We start from the raw sequence: 24,532 nt of genomic DNA, 5'->3' as shown, positions 1-24,532 counted from the left end.
CGATTGACTGCGCATGCGCTGAGCGAGAAACGCTGCGGCCAGCAGGAGGCGCATGGCGACGATAATGGGGCTTTTTTTAAACCAATTGAATTTAGCGGTTGGATTCATTGAATTTATATTAATACAACGCGTTATTTACATATTTCGACTGAAAAGGCTTTGCAAGTTTGAATAAAATGCTGTTTAAATAAACAAAGTTGTAAACATACTGTTTTATTTTTTTGACGTTTTTGCTTTTCAGAAATCCTCGGTTATATAACTCACTTGCTCTCCTTCACCTCCCGTGTTGGAAAGAGACGATTAATGATTCGAATTATTGCGAACTGTCTGAACGGAACAGTTCTTAAAGGGATAGTTCACCCACAAATGAAAATTCTGTCATCTTCATCTATGTTTTCTTTGTAATGAAAAACACATACACATATTGTACTACTGAATTTAACACCAGCTATGTTTATTCATACTATTCATTCTTATGGTTTTTCCTTTCACTGAAAGGAACACATATATGGGCATACTTTTAATACCATGTGTGTTTACAATACATAGATAAAGAAATGACACCCACCATTATGTACACAACATCTGAGGGCCACACAACCTTGAAACCAAAAGAGCTCCATGTATCCTGAACAAAACAAGCATGATCTGTATACAACGAACAAATCTTTGTTCTTATTGTTCATTTAAAAGTTCATCACAGTTCAACATTACTTGTATAGTAAAGAACTATGTGATATTATATTACAGCAGTGGTTAGATCTCACAAAAATACATACATGGAATATTTTGGTTTGACCTTTTAACCTTATTCCAATCCTGACTGCAGGTTTAAGCGGGTTCACACATGCTTGGGAACAAGAGTATTGTCCGATCACAGGTATTGTGAATATTCAATGTGTTTCATGACCAAAAATGACTCCAAAGACAGTGAACGTGAATTCTTGTATCATAATTGATATGGTTAACCACTGAGCTATTGTACATGGCTGAATAATTTGATATGTTGACATTAGTAATGAAACTGTGATCTCAAACATTAAATGGAACTCCAAGTTAAAAGTCTTTGTTTAAAGGAACGCGTGGCATTTTATTGCATGAGTACAAGACATGTTTTTGTCTTCTTAGTGGATTTTCTGGTAGATTCTGTCTGTATTCATAATGTAATTCAGAGAATGTTCCTGAATTACATTACACTTTTTCGTTCGAACATTTCCTACCATAAACAAACTTTATAGCATAACATGTTACACCATGTCCTAACTAGGTGTGAACCAGCAGGTAATTTGTCGGTCCACAAAGAATGTGAAAATGTTTCGTTTAGATGTTTAATATACAGTTCAGCCATGCAGAACAGGATTTGGACCAATGAAAGTTCACTGTGGGCGGGGCCTCTTGTTGCTTATTGTAGTCACAGCTGGTTAGAATTTACTTGGAAGAGAAGGTTTTATCAAGGACACAGTTTTAGCGTAGTAATGCCTGACTCTTCTAAGATTATTCATTAACACATTCTGTAGAAGGTTCTACATGTTGTGTAATCTGTAAAACAACCCACAATTGTTCATATTGTCCTGCTGTTGAACAGCATAGAAACACATCTGAGTGTTGGTTGAGTTTTAACAAAATTCCTGATGAAAATGTGTCCTATTAGTGCTTCAGAGTCAGACAACAGGAAGCTGTGGTCTTCTCAGTTTCTTAAAGGACAAGCTCCAGCGGCTGGTTATCATCCAGCAGATCCAGAGATAGGCAGTTCGTGGAGCGTTGGACACAGAATGAAGTACTGTCTGGACACAGGCTGGTTGGGGAATGAGGAAGCCCAAACGTGTAGCTGACGGAGGTGTCTGGAACCGATGCTGTTCCCAGAGGGAGAAGAGGGGAATATAGTCGCACGTCATCCAGGCTCAGACTGTAGCGATCAGCTGGGTTACGAGACTTCTGATTCGAAACCTGTAATGGGTAATGAGCAATTAGTGACATGATGAAGGAATGAAAAGGGAAAGATTGGAGAAGACAGAGACGGCAAACCTGTTTCATGCTGTCTGGATTACAATGGGCCACTTGATCGTTGCCTGTAACTGAACTCATTTGTAGACCTGGAAACAGACGTTACAGTAAACGGGATCAGATTTATAAGTCTGCAGGCAAATATTGATTTACTGTATTTCAAAATTGTCAAAAAAAATTGCATTTCTGTTTTATGGCCTAATACAATATTTTGACACACTGATTTTTGGTCCCATCTGTTTACATTCAATTTATACACTGCTGTTTAAACGTTTAGGAAAGTAATTAATACTTTTATTGAGCAAATATGCATTAAATTGATCAAAAGTGAGTGTCAAATAAAACTTACATTTTTACAACAAAAAGAAAAAAAACTAAATATTTTAAAAATCCTGAAAAACGTATTAAGCAGCACACCTGGTTTCAATAAAAAAATAAATTAATTTCTTTAGCAATCAACAATCATGTGACACTGAAGACTGGAGTAACGGCTGCTGAAAATTAAGCTTTGCCATCACAGGAATAAATTACATTTTTAAATATATTAAAATAGAAAACAGTTATTTTGAATTGTAATAATATTTCACATTACTGTTTTTACTGTATTTTTGATCAAAAACATTGATAACAAATACATAATATAATAATAATTTTAATCATGATCATATAAAATATTTATATATAATAAGCTTGCACCAATCGCTCACTTGCCATAGTGGTATGCATGCACTTTCTCCATTATTTACACATTTACCTTGCTTTTAAAACTTTTTTTTTATTTTTATGTTCTGCAACAATGAAAAATAATAAATTAAAGAATTAGATACAAATGAATTAGAAACTGATCAAATAATGTAGATCAGATTTCAGATTGGATGTATCAGATTAGAATTGTTTGAAAGTGTCCTAAATCATCACCTTTAAATTCAGTGTCTGATTGGATGGTGGGACAGTCGACGGACACGCCCTCCAGCAGCTCAGCCAATCGTAAGATATCCACAGGGTCGTCCACAGAGACCTCCCCGGGCTCCTTCACCACATCCTGCAAATCTACATTCAGATTTCATCACAAACAGTCCATCATGGGTTAATCTGTGCTTAACCTTGTCGTAAATCTAACGTGTTGTGACAAAAGATTTTGTCTTTCACTGTCACTGCGAATGTGACATTTTGCAAGTCAAGCTGGCTGAACAAATAGACTAAATACCTTAAATAGCACTACATATGCAAGGCATCCCAGCAATGCCTATCTGTTAGCAGACCATGTCAAATTGATGAGCGTGACATTTGCAAAACAACTGCACAAGTATTCAAGCCCAGCAAATGAAATGTGAATCAGTTGGCAGATGAGTTTAGAGAAATGTTGATTATAAATGTAGTTGTATAAATTTTTAATACTGATTATGACTAAAGTTGTTTGACCCTCACCTTCCTCCTGCCACTCATCTTCATCAGTCCGAGCTTTGCTGCTCGTGTCGATGCCAGAGGTGTGTGAGGAGCCGTGACTGACAGCAGAGATAAAAGACTTTTCCTTCTCCTCCATGGAAACCATCTCTACGGAGACGCTGTTTTGCCTGGTGTCCGCCTCAATGCCAGAGCTGCTGGTGGATTGTCGAGACAGACGAGGACTGCCCTCGCTGCACGGCTGATCCAGGTCTAGCTCATCACTGATGTACGATTCACGGTACCTCTTCTTCTCTGAATCCGAAAAGGGAGAAAAAAATATTATTTCATCAAAAACAGCCTGACATGGCAGAATAATTGTTTTACTAATAAGGGTGATTCTCACAAATGCTTTATATTTAGGTCTTACTTCAATAAAAAGGAAAAAAAACGAAACTATAGTTTTCAGTGGGATGACCATGTCTCTGTTTTCCGTGGACAGTCCTGGTTTTGGTGTCTAATAAGTAGTAATTACTTATTAGATTAATTACTTAGTGTATCTAATTTATTTTAATTTTGTAATGTGTTTTTGCAAAGTCTGAATTTTGTTATAATACTGTTTTGAACTGTTTGCTCCTTGAAAGGGTTACCATTTACTATTTTACATTGCGCAGTTTGCTGAATTGTATTAATTAAATATTTCATAATTAAGTATTATAATCTCATAGAAACCCAAAACACAAACATAAAAAAATGCATTGTCCCCATTTTTAGCTTTAAAAGCAACAACAAGAGAGATATCAATGATATTTTGACCACTCAACTAGGAAATGCCCCCAGTTTCTATTTAAGAAATCTGGTCAACTTATGTTTCCATTCAATTCAGGTATATCTGTATAGGGCTTTTCACAATACAAAAATAGAAAGCACCATTATAAAAAAATGCTTTATTCCAATATTGCAATCATGATTGTTTCAGAGAAAAAGAAAACAGTTTATTCTTTTATACTCTATTTCCTTGACACTGTCACTATAGAGGTTAGTGTTAAAGAAAATGAAGCCTATTTTATGAAGCCAACTCCACTGAGAAGAAAACAAAAAACAAAATCATACTACAAAAGCAAGCATGAAGGGCCTGTAGATGAATATTGGACACACCCTCTGTCTCCTCCAGCTGCCGCAGGTGTTTGAGCGCAGGCTGCAAACTGAGGTACAATCGGTGACAGGAACTTAAATGCAGCAGAAGATGTCGGGAACGAAAAGCTGAACCCGTGTAGTACACCAGCTTCCTCGCTGAGGGCAAACCATCCGGCTGGATCTCAAACTTCTTCCCCTGTGCAGAGAACAGAACACAGAACCTCTGTATTTGTAAAATGTAACTTTTAATGTTAGAGCAGGTGTTCAAGCATCACAATTCAAATCACATCAAGGAGTTCAGATAAATCAACCAAAGATCACTTGAAATGAGGGAGAAACAGTGAGGTCTTGTGTGATCTAATATTGTAACAAGCAATAATATTAAATGTTACCAGAAAGGTGAGCCGTCCCACGTGAAACCAGGGAAAGTCATACAGCAGATCACGCACATTGTTCACCTCCTGCAAATAAAAAAAAGCAAGGCTTCCGTCACATGAAAAGGGTCAAGTTAGAAGAATGGGATTTGTTAGAAAATTAAATGGCTCAGATTCCGATTCCACTAAATGCTTCAGGTTCCAGATTCTATTACTGATTCTTTTATTACTTTTAAGAAAGTCAAATAATTGGTCCTAATTATATTTCATAAAACTCTAAAAAACAATATTAATTTTATTTTATTTTTTTAAATAGAGAATTTAGATTTTTTTATAAGAATTTTTATATTAATATTACAATAGTAATTGCATTAGATAACAAATATGACTATTTACATAAGAAAAAACTAAGTATACATAACATTTTTATAGAATTTTATAATTTATTTTATTACAAATAACTCAGTTCATTGCAATCCAAATTATTCAGTAGAAGTAGTTTTTCGAAAATGGAACTAACATTTAGATCTCCTAACCCTACTTGCTACATAACCCACTTCCACAGATCATTTGTTAGATCATTTGTAATATAAGCTTATTTGGCAGTGGGAGAAAGGAGTAATATAGAAATCCTGTTTTTTCTCAAAGCAGAAGGGGAGCCCATTTAAGGTTGGGGTCGGGGCCTCACCACACTGAGTCTTTGATCTCTTAGACACAGGGCCCTTAGTTTAATCCAACCCCAGACGCTTTAACGGGCAGATCAGAGGACTCAGGGGAAAGGCATGCACTCCAAATCCCTGTTTATGAACTGAACCGTCTAATACATGCATTCCAGTCAGGCCTATCTGGAGAGCTCTATCATTGTGATTGGCACCAGCTCAAGGAAAAAACACAGGACTGCACTGAATCACAGAATGATGCACAATGAAGTAGGCCATTGGCCACATGTGCTTTGCACCAAAAAGCAACCAGATATCCATCATTTTCAATAAGGGCTGGTGATTTCAGGTGGTGTGCAACAAGTGTTTTTCCCTGTTATTAGTGGCAAGAAAAATGCCTCACGCATTCACAAACACACCTGATACACTTGCATTCCTCGTAGAGTGAGTCCAAGGAGCGCTGAACCTTTTTCTTCTTTCTTGTCCTACAGGGAAAAGACACAGGATTAGTAACACACTTTTTTAATGAGATTAGATAGATAGACAGACAGACAGACAGATATAATATTGTACATATTTAAAAAATAATTATACAAATATTATTACACAATAAAAATTATTTGAATCTATATATTTATATAGTATAATTGTACATGCACGTACAAAACTGATAGTTTGGGGTCAGTAAAGGTCATTGCACACTCCTTCGAAAATTCGTGTCTGAAATTTTCACGTTAAAAAATAAATACGACCTTATGTTGTGTCAATCATGTTTACACACTGCCTCCGAAAGTTTCATTCGTCATAAAAATTTTGGATCAGGTTTTAATTTCTGCGATTTCGCATCTGTAGCATGCATTTTGATAGGAAAGGATGACAAATATGAAAAAACGCATATCAAAATTTTCACTGTCTGTGCAAGGACCTTAAGACTTTGTCTTTTTGGTGTCCATTTATTAAAGAAGTCTCTTATGCTCACCAAGGTTGCATTTATTTGATCAAATCAAATAGAAATACTACTACAATTTATTTAAATTTTCTGTCACATGATCCTTCAGAGATCATTCTAGCATTGGTTGAGCTGCTGTTGTAATATTACTCAATCAAGCAGACTGTAGTTCCATCAGGTGCCCGTAGTAATGCAGATTTTACTTCACCTTTAACTTCTACTTTGATGAAAATATATTTTCAAAACCTCCCTACATTCCACAGCTGAGAATGTCTTGACCTACAGCAAGGCATTCTGATAACCATGCATGACCTCTGACCTTCTGTAGGCGATAAAAGGTGACTGGGACATCCTCCAGACGGCAGGATTCTCTGATAAAGAGCAGAATAGCGTCACACGAGGACATCCCCCACAGCTCTTTATGAACCTTGGGCCCGTGACACAGCAGGTAGTCAATGCCACGCTTCGCAATTATCTATGAGAGAGCAGACACGGGTCATGCGTGATTATGAAAGGAGTGTGGGCTCTCACTGTGCTTTATTAGAGTTACAAAAAATTTAATCAAACCCCTGCTGTAAAAACACAACAAGAATTTGCTGGTTTGGTGCTTTTCAAAAAATTATACTATAGACTATAGCATACCAGCGTCCAAATACCACAAATACTGGACTTTTCCATTTAAACCAAATTTTTATATGATTAAAAACAAAGTAAGCACCTCTTGCTTGAATGCAAATGCATGTGATTGTATTTTCTACACTCTAATGAAGATTTACCCAGGGTGGAAAGTATTCTTTGGGTTGGAAATACACAGCGTGTCCCTGACTGTGGTTTTCTGAGGGGTGGTCAGAGTGTTCGGCCTGTAGGGCGAATCCTGCCAGCTGGAAATACACTTCCTCCTGCTGTCTGCATTCTGAGCGCAGGACACGTTCCCGCAGATCATAGTAGTACAGTTTTCTTGCTTTACGCTCACTGAGAACACAGAAAAAGAGTAAGAAAAAGAGCATGAGAATAAACTAGACATCAAATATAAATGTCTTAAGAATTATGTTCTATTTATAATTCTATTTATAATAAATCCTGTTCTTTTGAACTTTCTATTTATTAAATGTTTAGTACACCCAAAAATGAAATTCTGTCTTTAATTACTCACCCTCAAGTCGAGGATGAGTAATTAATGACAGAATTTTAATTTTTGGGTCAACTCAGTTTATCTTCAAAATCCTCCATTCATTTCCCACATTTAATAAAATCTATGAGTTTCATTATAAGCTGTTTTCAGTTACACCACACCCAGATGAGGGAGGAAAATTCTTCCTAATAAAAACAGCTTTCAAAGACAGGCCACATAAAAACCAGATCACAAGCCCACTCAAACTGGCCTCACCCCCTGGTGGATTAAAACTAATGAAGGAAAGAGGCCAAGGAGAGGGTTCCTCCCTTCAAACGCTCGGGAATCTCTGGTCTGTTTCTTACCAGATGAGTCTGCCATTCTCCACATAGTACTGGACCTTCAGACAGAGCAGGGGAGGGATTGACCTCCTCTGTGACCCCTGCAGAGAGAAAGAACAGGCTTGACTAGGTTACTGTGGCAACCCCCTCATTATGAAGTCACTCCCACATCCGGACCGGCCTACTAGTGTTTATCTGCATACTGTAACCGCCCTGATGACCACAGGGAACACGGAGCACATGGTACAGTGATACTGTGATGGAATCAGTAGAATCACAACACTATTTTTATTTCTATGATTATCTCATTGATGAACCATGGTATTTACAGATATGTAAAAGAACACCATGGTACTTCTGATAATGATGCAGGACCGTGTTATGCTCACCTTCCCTGAGTCCTGTTTCCACTCCTTGGGAAAGTACTTGGCAAGTTTCTCTTCCAAGTCCAGAAAGATGTGCTCATTGTCTATAACAGCCAAGAAAGGACACACAGGAAACAAGCGTAAATGCTTTCGGCATGCAAACAATGGCATCAAGAATTCATGCATGAAATCTGCCCAACAATGACCTCAATTTGGGAGACGGCTGGAATGAAAAGACCCGTTGAGCCATTGGTGAACGCAGGGCCCGGTATGCAACAACCCCAACCGCAGACAAAACTTACCCCAATAAAAAATAGCAGTCTCATGCCAGAGCGACTGCGATTGCAAAAGAATTCTAGCGCTTTGAGTAAATCGTGTAAACACTTCTAAAAAGGAGCTTGTGCAAGAATGGAATTAAGATGGTTTAAATAAATGTCACAATTGAAAAATGAAAGAAGATTTAACTAAGACCAATAAATAGATGTTATTTTCAAAAGTGTTTAGAAACAAGTGGTCCATGTGGTTTATTTCATTTGCCAATGTGACCTCTTTAGTAGTTGTATACAAAGTAGTGATACACACAGATTATCATATGTTTTAATAGACACGGACATCTACAATATCAATGTAGTGTCAGCATCAGAAATGCAAATCATAACACTTTACACTAAACTTCAAATACCATTATTTCAAATTATTTTTTGAATTTATATAAAGAACATTATTATTAGGGTTAGGATTATTTATTTTTGTAAAATAATCAATTAATAAAATTAAGTAATCTTATTTTTAAAATATGCAAACATAAGACATTCATGTTTATACACTACTAGTCAAAAGTCTGGAATGATTAAGATTTTTTATGTTTTTAAAAGAAGTCTCTGAAATATTACTGCAGTTTGAAATAAGTGTACTGAATTTTAATATATTTTATAATGTAATTTATTCCACTGAGTTTTCAGCATCATTACTCCAGTTTACAGTTTTACATGATCCTTAAGAAATCATTCTAATATGCTGATTTGCGGCTCAAAAAACATTGCTTTTTGTGCACACTTGTGTTCAGAATTCAGAAACATTTTTTTATTATTAATGTTGAAAACAGTTGTGCTGCTTAATATTTTTGTGGAAACCATGATACATTTTTTCAGGATTCTTTAATGAATAGAAAGTTCAAAATAACAGGGTTTATTTGAAATATAATTGTTTTGATTACTTTTGATCAATTTAATGTATTCTTGCTGGATAAAAGTTTTTTTTCCCTCTCAACTTCTGAATGGTAGTGTATCACAGTTTACACAAAAATATTAAGCAGCAAAAATTATTTTCATCTGTTTTATATATGGGTAGTTGACAAATAAAAATTGGACTGTATCCTATGGTGTGACATAGCAAAAATGTGGAAAAAAATCTTAACACAATTAACATGAGTTACAAATAGCATGAGAGAGGTTTATCTTCAATGTTAGAGTTTTTTTTTTTTACATGTTTGCTGTCACAGCATAGGACACATTAATACATCAACTACCCATATACAGTAATAAATGATGAATGATTATGATTTTTTTTTTAATAAAGTAATTCAAATTAAGTTTTAGATGCTGTCGGAATGTTTATATTGTATGTTTCAGTATCTATACAAGCACAGAAAAATGTATGTGAACACTTTATTAACACGCAAGTTCATATTCTGTTCAGTTTATCCATCCTTTATCACTGCTAACTTCGCATCACTACCTCCCTCACTAAATGACTCAAACTCTTTCTGACTCATTGTCTCTTTATCTGAGGTTCATGACGAGAAGGTTGTGACCCTGCTAAACGCTCAGCCAATATCAATTGCTCTCTCTGCACTGAAGTGGTGAATCATGGTGAATTCCAGGCTTAACAAAGTTAATATAGCTCGATTCCAAGCCTCAGGGGTCACCAGCCCTCAAATACACAAAAACAAAGAAGCTCTTGTCCAAGAGCAGAGTGACACAAAATCGTAAAAAGGTATTCAAGTGAAGAAGAAGCTGGAATGAGGCTTTTGAGGTTGAAAAGAAGAGCAAAAAAAGACTGAGCGAACAAACTCTTCTTAATAGAGAGAGTCTGATTGAAATGGCAAAAGACAAATATTAGATGCCACATTAGATTTAAATGGATTTAATTCATATTTCCCTGGGAATAAAAGCAAGTTTGTGTCTTTGCAGATTATGTCATTTGGGTGCAGTCCACACATTGCTTGAATTGGCAAACAACCAAGGCCTTGAGCTGTAAGCATTTGCATTTGAAAGTCTCCAGTGAAAGACAAAGCAACTCAAATGTGGTTACAATTTCCATTTACAGTAGATAGAAAAACACGTCGATTGAGATTCACATACACTCTCAAAAATAAAGGTTCTTTAGCATATATGGTTCCATGAAGAACCTTCAATATTCATGGAACCTTTCCATTACACAAAAGGTTTTTATAGTGGTAAAGGTTCTATAGATGATTATAATGTTCTTTACACTAAGAAAACAATGGTTCTTTTAAGAACTGTTCACTGAAAGATTCTCTGGTGAACCAAAAAAGATTCTGCAAATCCCCCTGTTGCAACCTTTAAAAGTGTACACTGTAATCGGGAAGAATCAATTCTTACTTTTGACTAAAGTTAATCCAAAGTAGTGCAGCTCTTTAACCCCGAGAAGCTCACAGACACGATGAAACACATCTTGACCCGTTGCTTTCAGCTTGGAGGAAAAGAAAAACAGATTTGACAATGAATCAGGTACAAAAACATGATTTTAAAATGCAGTCTGATTCTAAATGCTTCCATTCAAGTAATAAACACACATCTGCACATTTTATATACTGTATATTACAATATAAAGTACAGCCTTAAGCATGTTATTGCTTTTTTTTGTCATTTGTCATTGCTGCAAATCACAATATGAAATATTACAAGAGCTGAATATCTACCCCCACTGTGATGTCCAATGTCTCCTTGGTGGGAAGGAGGACGCATACTGTCCTCGCTTGTTTGGTGGGGACAGACATGGCCTATGAAAGCTCATCCACATACACACATGCATACACACACGTACAGTCACACACTCACATTGGCCTCTTTTTCTTCAAGATGCTTTGCCAACAGGTATTGGCTCCTTCATTTTGAATATCTGCAAAAGAACACAAACAAACTAGACTCTCCTTCAATGTAAGTCTATAGGATGTTATGCCCATTTTATCATCTGCAAGGTGGAAATCATATGCTTGAAAAGTAATAGCATACCTCTCCTCAACAAACTTTATGATATTAAATATCATTCATGTCAAAAATACAAATGGGCGAGACAATTTATGAAATGACCTTAAGCGTGAGCCATTGTAACAGTGTCGGTTGCCTTTGCAAACTAACAATATAATAATTGAAGAATGAAGATGTGAGTTCTATGCTGATATATCTGCTAAGGTTCTTTTCTCATATTTTAAAACACACGAAACACTGGGGTAATTAAAATGTCTAGACTGTCCAGAATTGTTGATGATGTCTGTAATGGAATATGAGGTTTTATCCTGCGCTCATATTTCATGCAAACTTGTCCCCCACTTCAATCATGCAATAAAAGCTCATTACATTGCAAAATCTGCCCAGTTGAGTCAGATTATATAAACATGCAATTATGTAATAATGAAATTAAGACCAAACAATGAGTCTCGCAGATCTTGTGGTAAATTTTATTAGCCGATCTTATCGTGTTTGCGGAACTTCACTTTTGCTATAATGTAGATAAGCTCACCTGTGAAAACATCACAGGCCGCAGTTGCATTCCTCACATTTCACCTGCTATGTGTTTTCACTGAACTGAAATACCTCAAAATTGTCCCGCTGATACAAAACTAACCCTATAATTTGTCATTTTGCACCCATTCTGCTGTACAGTGACCCCAAAAATGTATTTGGACACTTAAGTCACACTTAAAATGCATGCAATTTTTGTCATTACTTTTAACCAAAAATGATTTTCACACACGTGTCCTACTCTCACCCTCAGGCTATCCAAGATGGTATCCAAGTGAATGGGTGCCGTCAGAATGAGAGTCCAAACAGCTGATAAAAACATCACAGTAATCCACAATCAATCCATATGACTTAATCCACACGAGTCCATCAATTAACTTCTTATGAAGTGTAAAGCTGCATGTTTGTAATGAACAATATATTGACAGTTTTGTTCAGAAGCAATGGTTTAAAGTTAAAAATGTCCTAATAATGGATTTGTTTCTTACAAATATGCATCTTTACACTTCATAAGAAGTTAATTGATGGACTGGAGTCGTGTGGATTATTGTGATGTTTTTATCAGCTGTTTGGTCTCTCTTTCTAATGGCAATCATTCTTCACTGCAGAGGATCCACTGGTGAGTATGATGCAATGCTAAATTTATCCGAATCTGTTCAGATGAAGAAATAAACATATCTTCATTTTGAATAGCCAGAGGGGGAGTTAACTGTTTTGGGTGAACTATTCCTTTAACATTTAACAAGTGGTGGATTTAATCCCTTACAAACTGTAATGCTTTTCTTAAAGTCTGAACCTAAAAATGGAAAAATAAATTAAGTTCAAAAACCATATGTATTCTAAATGTTTACATAAATCTCTCTATATTAATTAGCTATTGGCTGTAATTATGCTGTTTAAACCCTGCTCGCACTGGGTTTACAGGGGTGTGTTTAACTTCAGGTATTTCAGAGCCACAGTGATGTCAGTCCACACCTGTGAATCGAGACATAAACTATACTGTAAACTGCGACAGCCTCAGGGGAATCAAGCTGCTAGCTGCTAGTTGAAGACTGAGATATGATGATGAAGGTAGAGTTCACCCAAAAAAGAAGATCCTGTTGTGATGTTACAAACCTGTTTGACTTAGTTTCTTCTATGGAACACTACAGGAGATGTTAGGCAGCAAGTTAATGACAGTCACGTTTCCTTTTATTGCATATTGTTCCATACAATATCAATGAAGGTTGACCAAAGTTGTCATTCTGCCTTTTGTGCTCCACAGAAGAATCATAACTTACTGGGAACAACACCAGAAATAAACACTAAGTGAACTACATACCTCTAATGATTTCATTTTAAAGATGTAATGAAGCAAAATACAGCAGACAAGAACTGTATACAGGCCAATATAACATCCAACCCAATAATTCAGTCAGTGTCTGGTCGTTTTGAGATCATTTTGATCAATTAACAGAAGCATTCTTTCTCCCTTCATGGCATGCAGTGCAAAACATTGCTTAATTTGTTTGATGCTTCCAAGACTATCACAACTCTTCTCACATTTTTGAAAAAGCCTAATCTAACCAACAGCTAACCATGGTGCCATTTTAAAATCAGAAACCAGAAAAACAATGTCCAATACTTCCAACAAATCCAATTGTATAAGTCTGAACGCCATAAAACCCAAGCAGTTAACAGTTGTAAGAGAACATCACTGGCCTTGAATGATCATCTGGGCATCATTATTTTTGAGCCCTGATATATTTACATCTCATTTGCTATAATTCAGTTATATTAAATTCTAACTCTATCATACATATTAGCATTAAACTGGCACCAGACATTGTCAAACTGCTCATAATTTATTTTGAGAGATGTCAAGAAATTCATAAACAACAAGAAGTGAAATAAACTCAATGGCTGTTTAACACTTCAAACCGACTTAAAACCCGGAGTCCTGTTTGTTCAACCTGAAAGTGAATGAGACCTGAACACCTCCACAAACAGTTCCAGGAGGAAGTGTGTGAGGTCAGAGAGAGGGTTTGCCAGTGACCACATCTCCCAACAGAGCCTCAGGTGGTACAACTCTCTGCCGGGTGGGATTTATGGGGGTTTATCTTTAAATCAATTAATCAGATTAAATATGACCCGTCTGGAGACCTCTGCTCTGGACCAGTCTAGATCTAAGGGGCAAGTGCAAGACCTCTTAAAGAAACAGTTCAGCCAAAAATTAAACTTCTGTCATCATTTTCCATCCTAGCATTGAAGCTTAATTGTAGCTTCTATGGGGAAAAAATAAACAGTTTTGGAACAACTGGGTGAATAATTGAAGACAGAATTTTCTCTAACTTTGATTTGATTAATTTGTTTTTAACATTTAGCTGGTCTGGCTGAAAAGTGTCACTCTAAAACAATTTAAACACTCTAAAACACACACGCCTCTCTGAGAACAACAATTGTAAATCAATCTTGTAGCATGCATTCTTCAGACTGGAAAAGCCACTTACTCTGTAAGGACAGATAAAGGAGGATCACTAGAGCCTTGAAGCAAGAACAAATCTTCAGCACAAACACACCAACAGACTACGGCTATGTGCTTAAGGAGATTTCCTTACTATGTCACAATCCCAACACCTCTGAAGGCATGCAAATGCCACTGTGTGTGTGTCAATTATAGGACAATTCCAGTGAAAACAGATTCAGATTAGCCTCGGGGTTACAGGTATGATGAGCTTGTTTGTTAAGAAAAAAAATTAGGCCAATGATAGTGCATCCAAGCATAAAGCAGCCACTTCAAGCGAACTGAGGTTGCTACAGGACGGCACCTTGAATTATTGCACAATGCCAATCACAAGGCTTTACCAACTACTAAGATCTGAGAACAAGTCAAAAGCCGGTTTTCCACCCACCTGTGGCTGTGAAAAAACACTTGTCATGAACCATCATACCTCTCTGTTTAGACCTGTCTGAGGGTGAGTCTGTTCTATCTGCAATTAAATTACAACTGCTTTCCTTTCTGTACCGTTCACACAGCCACAAAGTTCAATTCAGCTACTTTTTTTTTTATCTATGATCCATATTTTGTAGTCTTGTGCATTAAATCCAGTTCCTTGTCCTTACTGGTGTCCTCCTACACCATATCTCAATATTTATATGAAGAAACCTGCAGAGCAACTTCATGGGTGGGAAAGTAACTGTAGAAGTTTCAATATCACTCATGAAAACACATAAATCAGTCTAATTTCCAGATTTAGAATAGATATATCACTCGTAATTTTGTTAATGGCTAATGAAAAGTTAACCAAAGGTGCCGAATTAGTTTTATATTGTCAACAACAGTGTGTGGTGGCAAGTTCAACTGCAACGACTGTACAAAGAAAAAAAAATGCTTAAAATGCAAAAATTATCAGAGCTTAATAACTGTATTATTTGTATGAGGTCAAATCAACTTTAATGACTATGAAGAGAACAGAATTGCAAAACATGCAAAAACAACCATAAATTAATTAATCACTTGACAAAATATTGCAGAAGGAAAGCAACAACAACAAACAAACAAATTACAGGACTCAATGTGAATGAAGGAACCAAAGTGTGATTTGTTTAGATAGTCTTATAAATGTAGACAATTATTCTGTACACCTGCTGAACTATAACTACAACTCTCCAGAATATATGAATGAAACTACTCGTGCATTAGACTTTCAAATATAAACAAATGCACTTACCGCTAATTAAAATCCCGAGGGTACGTTTGTTTTGAGGTTTGATGCTGTAGCAGAACTCACATAAACACAGGCTCGCGCTCACTGACTGATGCCTGACTGATGAGAGAATCAGAGCTGTGGATCGGACTGAACCAAGTTACTTCTGCGAGGGGGGAGGTTTCATTACACCGCACTAACAACTTAGACATTACTACTAATTTAAATAACACGTAGCACATTTGTCAGCGTCAAGAATCCATGCGCAATAAACTGAAATAGCGAGGGAAAACTGTAAAACTCTGCCTGTCCGTGGTAAAAACCTATATAAACAAATTGATAAATATGTATGACCCTCCTTTAAACTGATATACAACAACAGGCTGTGTGTGTAATTTGTGAGATGGGTCTAACTGTATGCGTTGCATTTTGTTGCGGTGATGAAAGAATGCAGTAAAGTTTTGTATAAAGTGTATAAAGGATAAAATGCATGAATTGCTCTAGGTTTTACTGCAAGCTTGTTTACTGGTCATGCAGGCCAAATATGTACTATGAATAAAACTGCTTTCACCTAAAAACGTAGTTGATCATCGGACTATTATTCTTTTTATTCAGTGAAACTGTGGGAACATGTAGCCATCACTGTCTAACAAACAATTTCATAAAAAAAAAAATTGCAAGGACGATTAAACCTTTTCATAATTCTTATAGAAAGAAAGAAAAAAGAATGAGCGCTAACAAGGATTTTGTAACCTCATAAAAATAATACATTTTTATGACTATAATACGATTTTATGACTATAGTTACAACCTGGCAAGGATCCTGAAACATTCTTTCTACAGTCATAAAAAAATAAAAGATCATGAAACCTTGTACCATAATACAGTAAATAAATAAATAATAATTTAATAAAATAAATGATGAAACTTTGAAATTATGAAACTTGTAATTTTAAAACAGTAATAATATCTGTATCATGCAAGGTCACATAAATTAGTAGGGATGCTGGTCATGTCCCTAACATGTTTGTAGATTTGTGTTGGATGAATGAAAATATTTTATATTTTATTTGTAACAGTCATTCTTGAGACATGGGACAAAACATGTCCAGCAATTATAACTGCTATCAGGTTAATATTAATGTTATAGGGATTAAAGATAGAATGTATGACTCTCAGTTTAATAGTTTTAGAATATTTTAAATCCTAATGTTAATATTTCCTGGTCACAACCATGCTATGTCAACACCATCTTCCAAATTCTGAGGAAATTATTTGAAATATTTAGATCATTTTATTCTCCTGAAGCAGGTTCCATTAGCATCCAACAGTGTCTTGTCTTGTTTTCTGGTGAGTGTGCTCGAGCCGCGCGCTCTGTTTCATGTTGGAGCGCGGTGTCCGGATCCGGCACTCCTGTCTTGTTCAGGCTCAATTCTGGTTTTCGTGTCGAGGCTCGGACACTCGCACTCCAGGTATGGTCTTGCTGTGGGAGCGTGATGTCTCGAGTTCACTCGGGCCGTGCGCTCCTCTGTCTGTGTGCCGGTGTTCTGAAATATTCGGTGTCTGAGATTTTCGGTGACGCTGGGCGGAGCAAACATGAATATTCATGAGTTTCCTGTTGCGCGTTAAAGCGCTACTGAAAATATCAGCGCACTCTAGAATCATCACAGCACAGAAAGTTTGACGTTATGTAAATATGTTTCAGTGTCAGTGGCGATCTACAGTGATCTTTTTTTTTTTTTTTTTTTTTTTTTTTTTTTAGCTTTTGAAGTTTTGTTCATATGAGCACAATATTGTATATTGTATGTGTTATGTTTGATTTCATGATTACAGCAATTCATTTGCCTTCCTGTCATTAGGATATGCCATTAACATGTGTTATAAACCCTTTCCAGGGTCTTTTAAAGTTTTGTTTGATAACTTGATAACAAATATCTAAGGTGGCATAAAGATCTAATACAAAATTTAGTTTTGCTTGCTCAGCTGGTAAATAACAGATTGTAGTACTTAGTGAAAATCATTTCACATGATTTAAGTAGCTAAAGTAACATACCACATATTAATTTGCACAGTTACTACTATAAAGAAATGAAGTTATAATGCTGAATACATTAAAGCCATTCAATGATTTGGTGTTAAGTTTTATGTGCAAATGTGTATGTGGACCAGACATAATGGGGGGGGGGGGGGGGGGGGGGGGGGGGGGGCCTTCAGTGCCTTGATCTGTTAGGAGTCTTTTAGGGGCACCAAATTTGTAGAACAATTTTTCTATGCAGGCTGTTACCTCCTCTGCACTTTTGGTTTTCAGTGGGAAAGCCTCACACCACTTTGTGAAGTAATCTACCATCACACAGGTATACTGGTAGCCTTCTTTCGTTGGTGTGAGCTTTCCCACTAAATCCATCCCCACAATATCCCAATGCTGTGTCACCTAATAAACATTCATGTTTACTATATAAAATAGCTGTAACAAAAATATTCCTTGTGTTTTTCATAAAAACATGAATTACCACGATAGGGGCATATTCTGTTGGGTTCTTCAGAGAAGCACTTGTCTTTTTTGACAAGCAGCACAGTGTTTGACCTAAAATCAAATCAGTTTTGATGGAATAATAGATGTATGAAACTTACATTTCACTGCTGGTTATACTCTCTATAATTGTGTATGCGACGAATAAAAATCTTGAATCTTGAATCATGAATGAAAACATGACGAAGGATTCACATATTAAACTCACTCATTTTTTTTATGTCCACAGACATACCAGGCCAATAAAAGCACTTGTTTATGGCATCCAGGGTTTTTGAATGCCACAATGAGCACCTATTGGGCTGCTGTGGAGCTCTTCAAAAATTTCTTGGGCACTTTTTTTCGTGCTGACCACTTTTGCCAAAGTACCTTCTTTTTTTATATAATAAAAAATGGGGTGGTGATGGCACAGTGGATAAGACACATGCCTTTGGTGTGAGAGACCCGGGTTCGAATCCACTGTGAGACACCAATGTGTCCCTGAGCAAGACACTTAACCCCTAGTTGCTCCAGAGGCGTGCGACCTCTGACATATATAGCAATTGTAAGTCGCTTTGGATAAAAGTGTAAGTGTTCAGCTAAATGAATAAATGTAATGTAAATGTAATACAAAGCTTCATGTGTTTGTGTGTTCACTGCTGTGTGTGTGCACGTTAGATGGGTTAAATGCAGAGCACGAATTCCGAGTATGTGTCACCATACTTGGCTGAATGTCACTTCACTCACTTAAATTTGTCTGGTCTGGAAAGACCCTGAGGTATCTTTCCAAATCTTTTAAAGTCTGTCAGTGCTTTGAATTTAGCCTCATCCATCTTCAACACAGCAGTGCAAAATCTAATAAATGAGTCTTATATAGAATTGATCATTACATGTAATTGTGCATCACTGGTCTCTGTCATCTAGCCATTCAGTCAATAGAATAGAATAGAATAGAATAGAATAGAAATGGGGGGGGGGGGGGTAGAAAAGGCTTAGGTTATATCGTCTTCTCTATACACACATTTGCGATTAAAACTAGCACCAAAATAACCTGCTGTCTTTATTGTATTCATAAATGCTAAATAGCCACATAAAGAGTTTATCTTTTATCATCACACCATGTCTCTAACCAATTGAAACACTGTGTTAAGAATGTTTATATTATAATTTAAATATATTACAAAAACATGAATTTATTACTAAAGCTGTGTTGATGTTATATAAGCTACCAACTGAGCAAACAAAAATAATCACCCCAGAATGATCACAACTGAAACTGTCAACACAGCAAAGATACATTTATATCAGTTATTAACAGTTTTAAAGATTGTTAAAATAAATTAGGTACATAAACAAAAATGTATGTTGGCTCAGTAAGTTGGAGTGTATCCTCAGGCATATCAACAAATTAATAGCTGTAATAATTAAACATACGACACAATCTACAAACTATTGTGCCAACATTAACAGTAGCCTAAATACCTGCTGAACTTCACACTTCGAAGCATTTCTTATTCTGAAAACAGTCAATATTTTCAGTAGCGCTTTAACGCGAAACAGGAAACTCATGAATATTCGTGTTTGCTCCGCCCAGCGTCACCGAAAATCTCAGACACCGAATATTTCAGAACACCGTCCCTGAGACGCTCAAGCTCCATGCACCGGCGCCACACAAGCTCCCTGTTCTGACGCTGGCTCCGCCCTTGAGGAATGCCTTGCTGGCTCCTCCCAAGCGCCTTGCCCCGCCGCTCTGTCCTTGATGCGGGCCCTGCCCCTGCTGCATGCCAAGCTGCCAGCTCCGCCCTAGCCTCCTGCCGGGGTTTCAGGAGCTCTAGAGCCCGCCTGGTCCGTCCCTCCAGCTCCACCCTGGCCTTCAGCCAGGACTCCCGAACTGCCTGAGCCTCCTTGGCTCAACCCTCCCGCCCCTCCCTGGACCCTTCTAAAGACTTCCTGGGCTGATCTACTGGCTCTGGCTTGGCTTCCCTCCGTCCCACCCTTCTTTCTCTCCGTTTGTTGACCCCTTTCTGTCTTGTGTTCTCATGTTTGTGCTAGTCTTGTGTTGTGTCATGTTCCTGTCTTGTTTTTGGTGTCCTCATTAGGGATGCCAGGTGGCCCCAGGGACGACACTCGCGCTCCAGGTTTGGTCTTGCTGTGGGAGCATGCGGTCTCGAGTTTGCTCGGGCTGTGCGCTCCATGTGCATTGTGTTTTGTTCGTTGTCTTGTGTTGTTGCACGCAGCTCATTTTTCGGCTGCTTGTGTTTTTCATTGGCTGCGTGCTTTCATGTTTTGTGAGTCTCTTCATTAGCTGCATGTTCCTGTCCTGTTTTGCACATGGCTAGTGATATTGCTTTGCTGGCCATGTGCTTGTGTTTTTGTTTTGTGTGAGCACATGGCTTGTCTTGTTTGGTTCTATGTGCCATGTGCTCTCATGTCTATTGTCTTAACCCCACCCCTCTTGTTACCTGATTATTGGTTTATTTTCCCCACCTGAGTTTTCGTTGTTACCCTCCTCATTTAATCTCTATTTAATCTCTTTGTGTTCGCAGTCCCCTGCGAGTTCATCGTATGTTGTATGCCTGGTGTCCTGTTCTGCCAGTCTGTTTTCCCCTACGGGGTAGTTTTTGTTTTTTATATTTATTATTAATAAAAGCCTTTTCTTTCTCCCCTGCATTTGAGTGCTCACTCTTCACCCCTTCCCCCGCACCTGACAACCATCAACAGAAAATAAATAAAATGGCTACTACTGTTTGTATGTTTTAATACAGTAATTGATTGATTCAATGTATTTGATAGTTAAAAAGACTACAAATTCAGGTTTTCGTCACCACTGTCAGATATGTTCATAGTTGTGGAATTGTTGGTCACTTGAAAGTGTAATGTCTGCTAACAAGAGAATGTGTTTTGAAATGTTAAAAACATACTGTTGAAGATTATATTATATATAGAAATTATATAACACGAGCAGTGTTGGGGGTAACGCATTACAAGTAACGCGAGTTTATTACTTTTTTCAAGTAACTAGTAAAGTAACGCATTATTTTTTAATTCACAAGAAAATATCTGAGTTACTTTTTCAAAAAAGTAACGCCAGTTACTTTTTTCCCATTTATTGACTGACAGTGCACTGTCATTCTGTTACTGTAGTTCTAGACTAAATGTGAATGTGCATTAATTCATCCCACTCGCAAAAAAATTATTTAGTATTCATCAGAATTAATTAAAACAGTGAAATGCAAACTCAGAATATGATGCAAAAAGAATATGCATCAGAATATGATCCAGTTCAACCATACTAAGCAGCAAACATGACTTTAGATAAACTAACAATTGTACTTTGTTGTTTTTTTATTGCTGAAGAGTGTTGAACCTTCTTCTCCTGCGTTCTACTGCACAGACGTGAATTTACTCTTCCTTCAGCCTGAGGTCTATTCATTAAACTTTTTGGTGTGAAAGGGCTTTTACATTTGCAATGATTAGAACTTTCTTGTATTAAAAACAAGCCCTGCTCATATTTAAAAAGTAAGGCAAAAGTAACGTAACGCATTACTTTCCATAAAAAGTAACTAAGTAACGTAATTAGTTACTTTTTTAGGGAGTAACGCAATATTGTAATGCATTACTTTTAAAAGTAACTTTCCTCAACACTGAACACGAGTAAAGCACATTTTGTTAAAAAAAAAGAGAAAATTTGGGAGGTTGTAGCTCCGTAACTCTGTAGCTTAGTAGGCCTACATGAGAGACACATAAATGTAGTTTAATTTGTCTGAGTACAAGATTAAATTTTTTCAATTTTGCACCCTGTTTTGTAACGGTTCTTAAGAATGACTGGTAAACATCATTCTTTTTTCACTTATTTCAGTTAATGTCATAAAACTAGCGAGCAAAGCAAGTAGTAGCAGGGCCGTTTGAAGGAATTTGGGGGCCCCAAGCAAAATGGACATGGAGGCCCCCCGCACGCACGCACGCACGCAAAGGAACCACAGCATAGCCATACAGTTTAAATTCACTCACACTTTATATAAATAAAAAAGGTTTACAGTGCAAATACTGCTGTTGCATATACTGTGCATAAATAAAAAAATGTTTAGAGTGCAAATACTGCTGTTGCATATAAAGTGCATAAAATTTGAACATTTTCAACAATTGAACATTTGCAAAAAACACCACTGTACCATAAAATCAAATATACATTAAAAAAGTGCACAATAACTAAATCCAACATACTGAAAGAAAAGATGGTAACACTTTATAATAATAACAATCATTAATAGAAGGTAAATTGACAGTTAATTAATCTTTAGTCTTTAGCTATGCATTTACTGAATGAGCACTGTGCAGCTGTTCGTCCGACTGTACTGTATTTTATTTTATTTTTCTAAACTGTTTTAATTATTCTTATTTCTTTTTATTATTTTAATTTCTTCTATGTAAAGCACTTTGAATTGCCATTGTGTATGAAATGTGCTATATAAATAAACTTTTTACTGTTAACAAACAATGAAATTATAATTAAATGTTTACTAATTATTAGTAGTGCTGTGAGTCGACTACCAATGCTTAAAAACATCCCAAGCTAATGTTTGATGCACAGAATTTATTGTGTGGTTTTCCTAAATAGATTATCACAGTGGAATAGTTAGTATAGCATGCTATGCCACTTTCATCAAAACCTATTACAAAGCTATAGCAATGTCATGGCATTAAATATGATAAACAGCGATTCTGGAACAGATCTGCGTCTTCCTTATCCCGTTAAAAAACATATTACAGTATGTAACCATATTCCGTCCGTTCAAAAAAAAAGTTGCTCTAACTGTTCGTTACAAGCAGCATTTGCTGTCAGGTAGCTTAGCTAACATACATAAACATATTTCTGCTAGCCTACCTGCTGCAAAATTGCACCATTTGTACAAGACAAGTAGAGCTATTTTATGTGTGTAATTTATCACTTACCACTGTCTTGTTTTTTCTTATCCTCCTCTTCCTTTCTCTTCTTTCTTTTTTGGCTTCCTGAAGCATAATTCCGCTTCATGACTGCCGAGGAAGTTTTGTATTTTGCCGGCAGCAGAGATCGCGTGGTTGGCTGGCTGCTGTCAGCGAGGGGGGCCCCCTTGAGGGGGATCCCGATAACAGTGTCATTGCACTTTACTGCATTCACTATCAATGGGGCGCTCACACAGTTTGTCGCTGCATTTTATTCTTAACCAGTCGTTGTCTTGGGGCCCCAGGCCAGCTTGGTTTGCCTGCCTTGTCGCGACGGGCCTGAGTAGTAGTACTAACAGTGTTGTAAAAATGGCTGAAGAAAGTGAGGAACAGGTCCGATTGATTCAAATTCGTGACTGCGATCATTCAGTTCAAACAATTCACTAGCAAAAAACAGATCAAAAGAGCATTTACTTTTCAAATTTTGACATTTTTTGACATTTTAAAAAAAGCACGTATAGTGATAGGTGAAACTGAGCTTTTCGAAACTCCGAATCAGTTTATGATTCACTGCAAAGAATTTGACTCAGACTTCAAAGCGAGTTCGTGAATTATTTGATTCAGATCGGAACTTTGGAGCACAAAGCACGAATCATTTGATTCAGATCGGGGCTTCAGTGTGGGTCTGCAAATCATGGTTTTAGATCGGATGATGTATCACTTTGGTGTGTATCGCGAGTCTTTTTTTCTGATTTCTTTTTTTTGTTAAGAAAGGGGGGAAAAACGGGGAAAGCGATCTCATTTCTGCATGCAAAACCATGCAGAAATGAGAGATCATCCTCACATTTATTCTGTATTCCTTGTTCTTAACTTCTGCAGGGTTTCCTCTTCTTTGGGCAAAAATAATGTAGTCTTTGGACCTGCCTGGGTCAGATTAAATCCATAACAATCAGATTACTAATCAAGATCAGCATTAACCTGTCTGAGATTACACTAATTCAGGGCAGCAGAGACCACCGCCATCCCACAGTTAACCACTCAAATGTCTGATCATAATGCAGAATTATCAAACAACTATAGTTAAATCAAACAGTGATTTGGCAAATAATAAACAATGACTGTGATATTGCAGCATGAAAACAGGAATGTATGGTGAGTCGTGCTGATGTGTTTGTGTGGGGTGATTAAGGGTCTGTTAAGGGTCATGACAGGCCATTAGGGATTATCTTCTGCTTCCATTGTGCCAAAAAGATGTCCGCTGTCTTGCCAATTTCAGCCTCTTAAGAGTCTCCAGGAAAATAGCTGTGTGTTGTTTTCAACCGCT

General features: G+C 36.9%; 1 protein-coding gene across 4 annotated transcripts; it reads right to left on the bottom strand.

Annotated features, from left to right (window-relative positions):
• Positions 1–426: 426 nt before the first annotated feature.
• On the bottom strand, positions 427–23,348 carry LOC306884070 (FERM domain-containing protein 6-like). Of its 4 annotated transcripts, none has more exons than XR_013785410.1 (15): positions 23,239–23,348; positions 11,268–11,467; positions 10,948–11,038; positions 8,348–8,427; positions 7,983–8,059; positions 7,283–7,478; positions 6,826–6,981; positions 5,977–6,042; positions 4,917–4,985; positions 4,546–4,720; positions 3,433–3,702; positions 2,923–3,054; positions 2,026–2,093; positions 1,346–1,947; positions 427–1,123 (listed from the first exon to the last, which is right to left on the bottom strand). XR_013785410.1 is itself a non-coding variant. In XM_079439720.1 (14 exons), the coding sequence occupies exons 2-14, from the start codon at positions 11,343–11,345 to the stop codon at positions 1,696–1,698; spliced, it is 1,710 nt and encodes a 569-aa protein (XP_079295846.1). In that variant the 5' UTR covers positions 11,346–11,467; positions 23,239–23,348; the 3' UTR covers positions 429–1,695. The 4 variants fall into 4 exon arrangements, 2 of the variants coding, with proteins under 2 accessions (XP_079295846.1, XP_079295845.1); XR_013785411.1 differs by lacking the exon at positions 23,239–23,348 and adding an exon at positions 15,801–15,887; XM_079439720.1 differs by having other exon boundaries at positions 429–1,947.
• Between the last annotated feature and the right edge of the window lie 1,184 nt (positions 23,349–24,532).

The sequence above is a fragment of the Barbus barbus genome, assembly GCF_936440315.1.
Source record: "Barbus barbus genome assembly, chromosome: 18".
Lineage (NCBI taxonomy): Eukaryota > Metazoa > Chordata > Actinopteri > Cypriniformes > Cyprinidae > Barbus > Barbus barbus.
This window is presented reverse-complemented; position numbering and strand designations above follow the sequence as displayed.

Excerpts from the sequence above, each read along its gene's own strand:
- LOC306884070 (XM_079439720.1), bottom strand. The coding sequence starts at position 11,345 with ATGTCTGTCCCCACCAAACAAGCGAGGACAGTATGCGTCCTCCTTCCC. Across the intron at positions 4,986-5,976 it reads GAGGAATGCAAGTGTATCAG|GAGGTGAACAATGTGCGTGA; the intron begins GTGTGTTTGTGA and ends TTTTATTTGCAG. Across the intron at positions 4,721-4,916 it reads TGGGACGGCTCACCTTTCTG|GGGAAGAAGTTTGAGATCCA; the intron begins GTAACATTTAAT and ends TTCTCTGCACAG.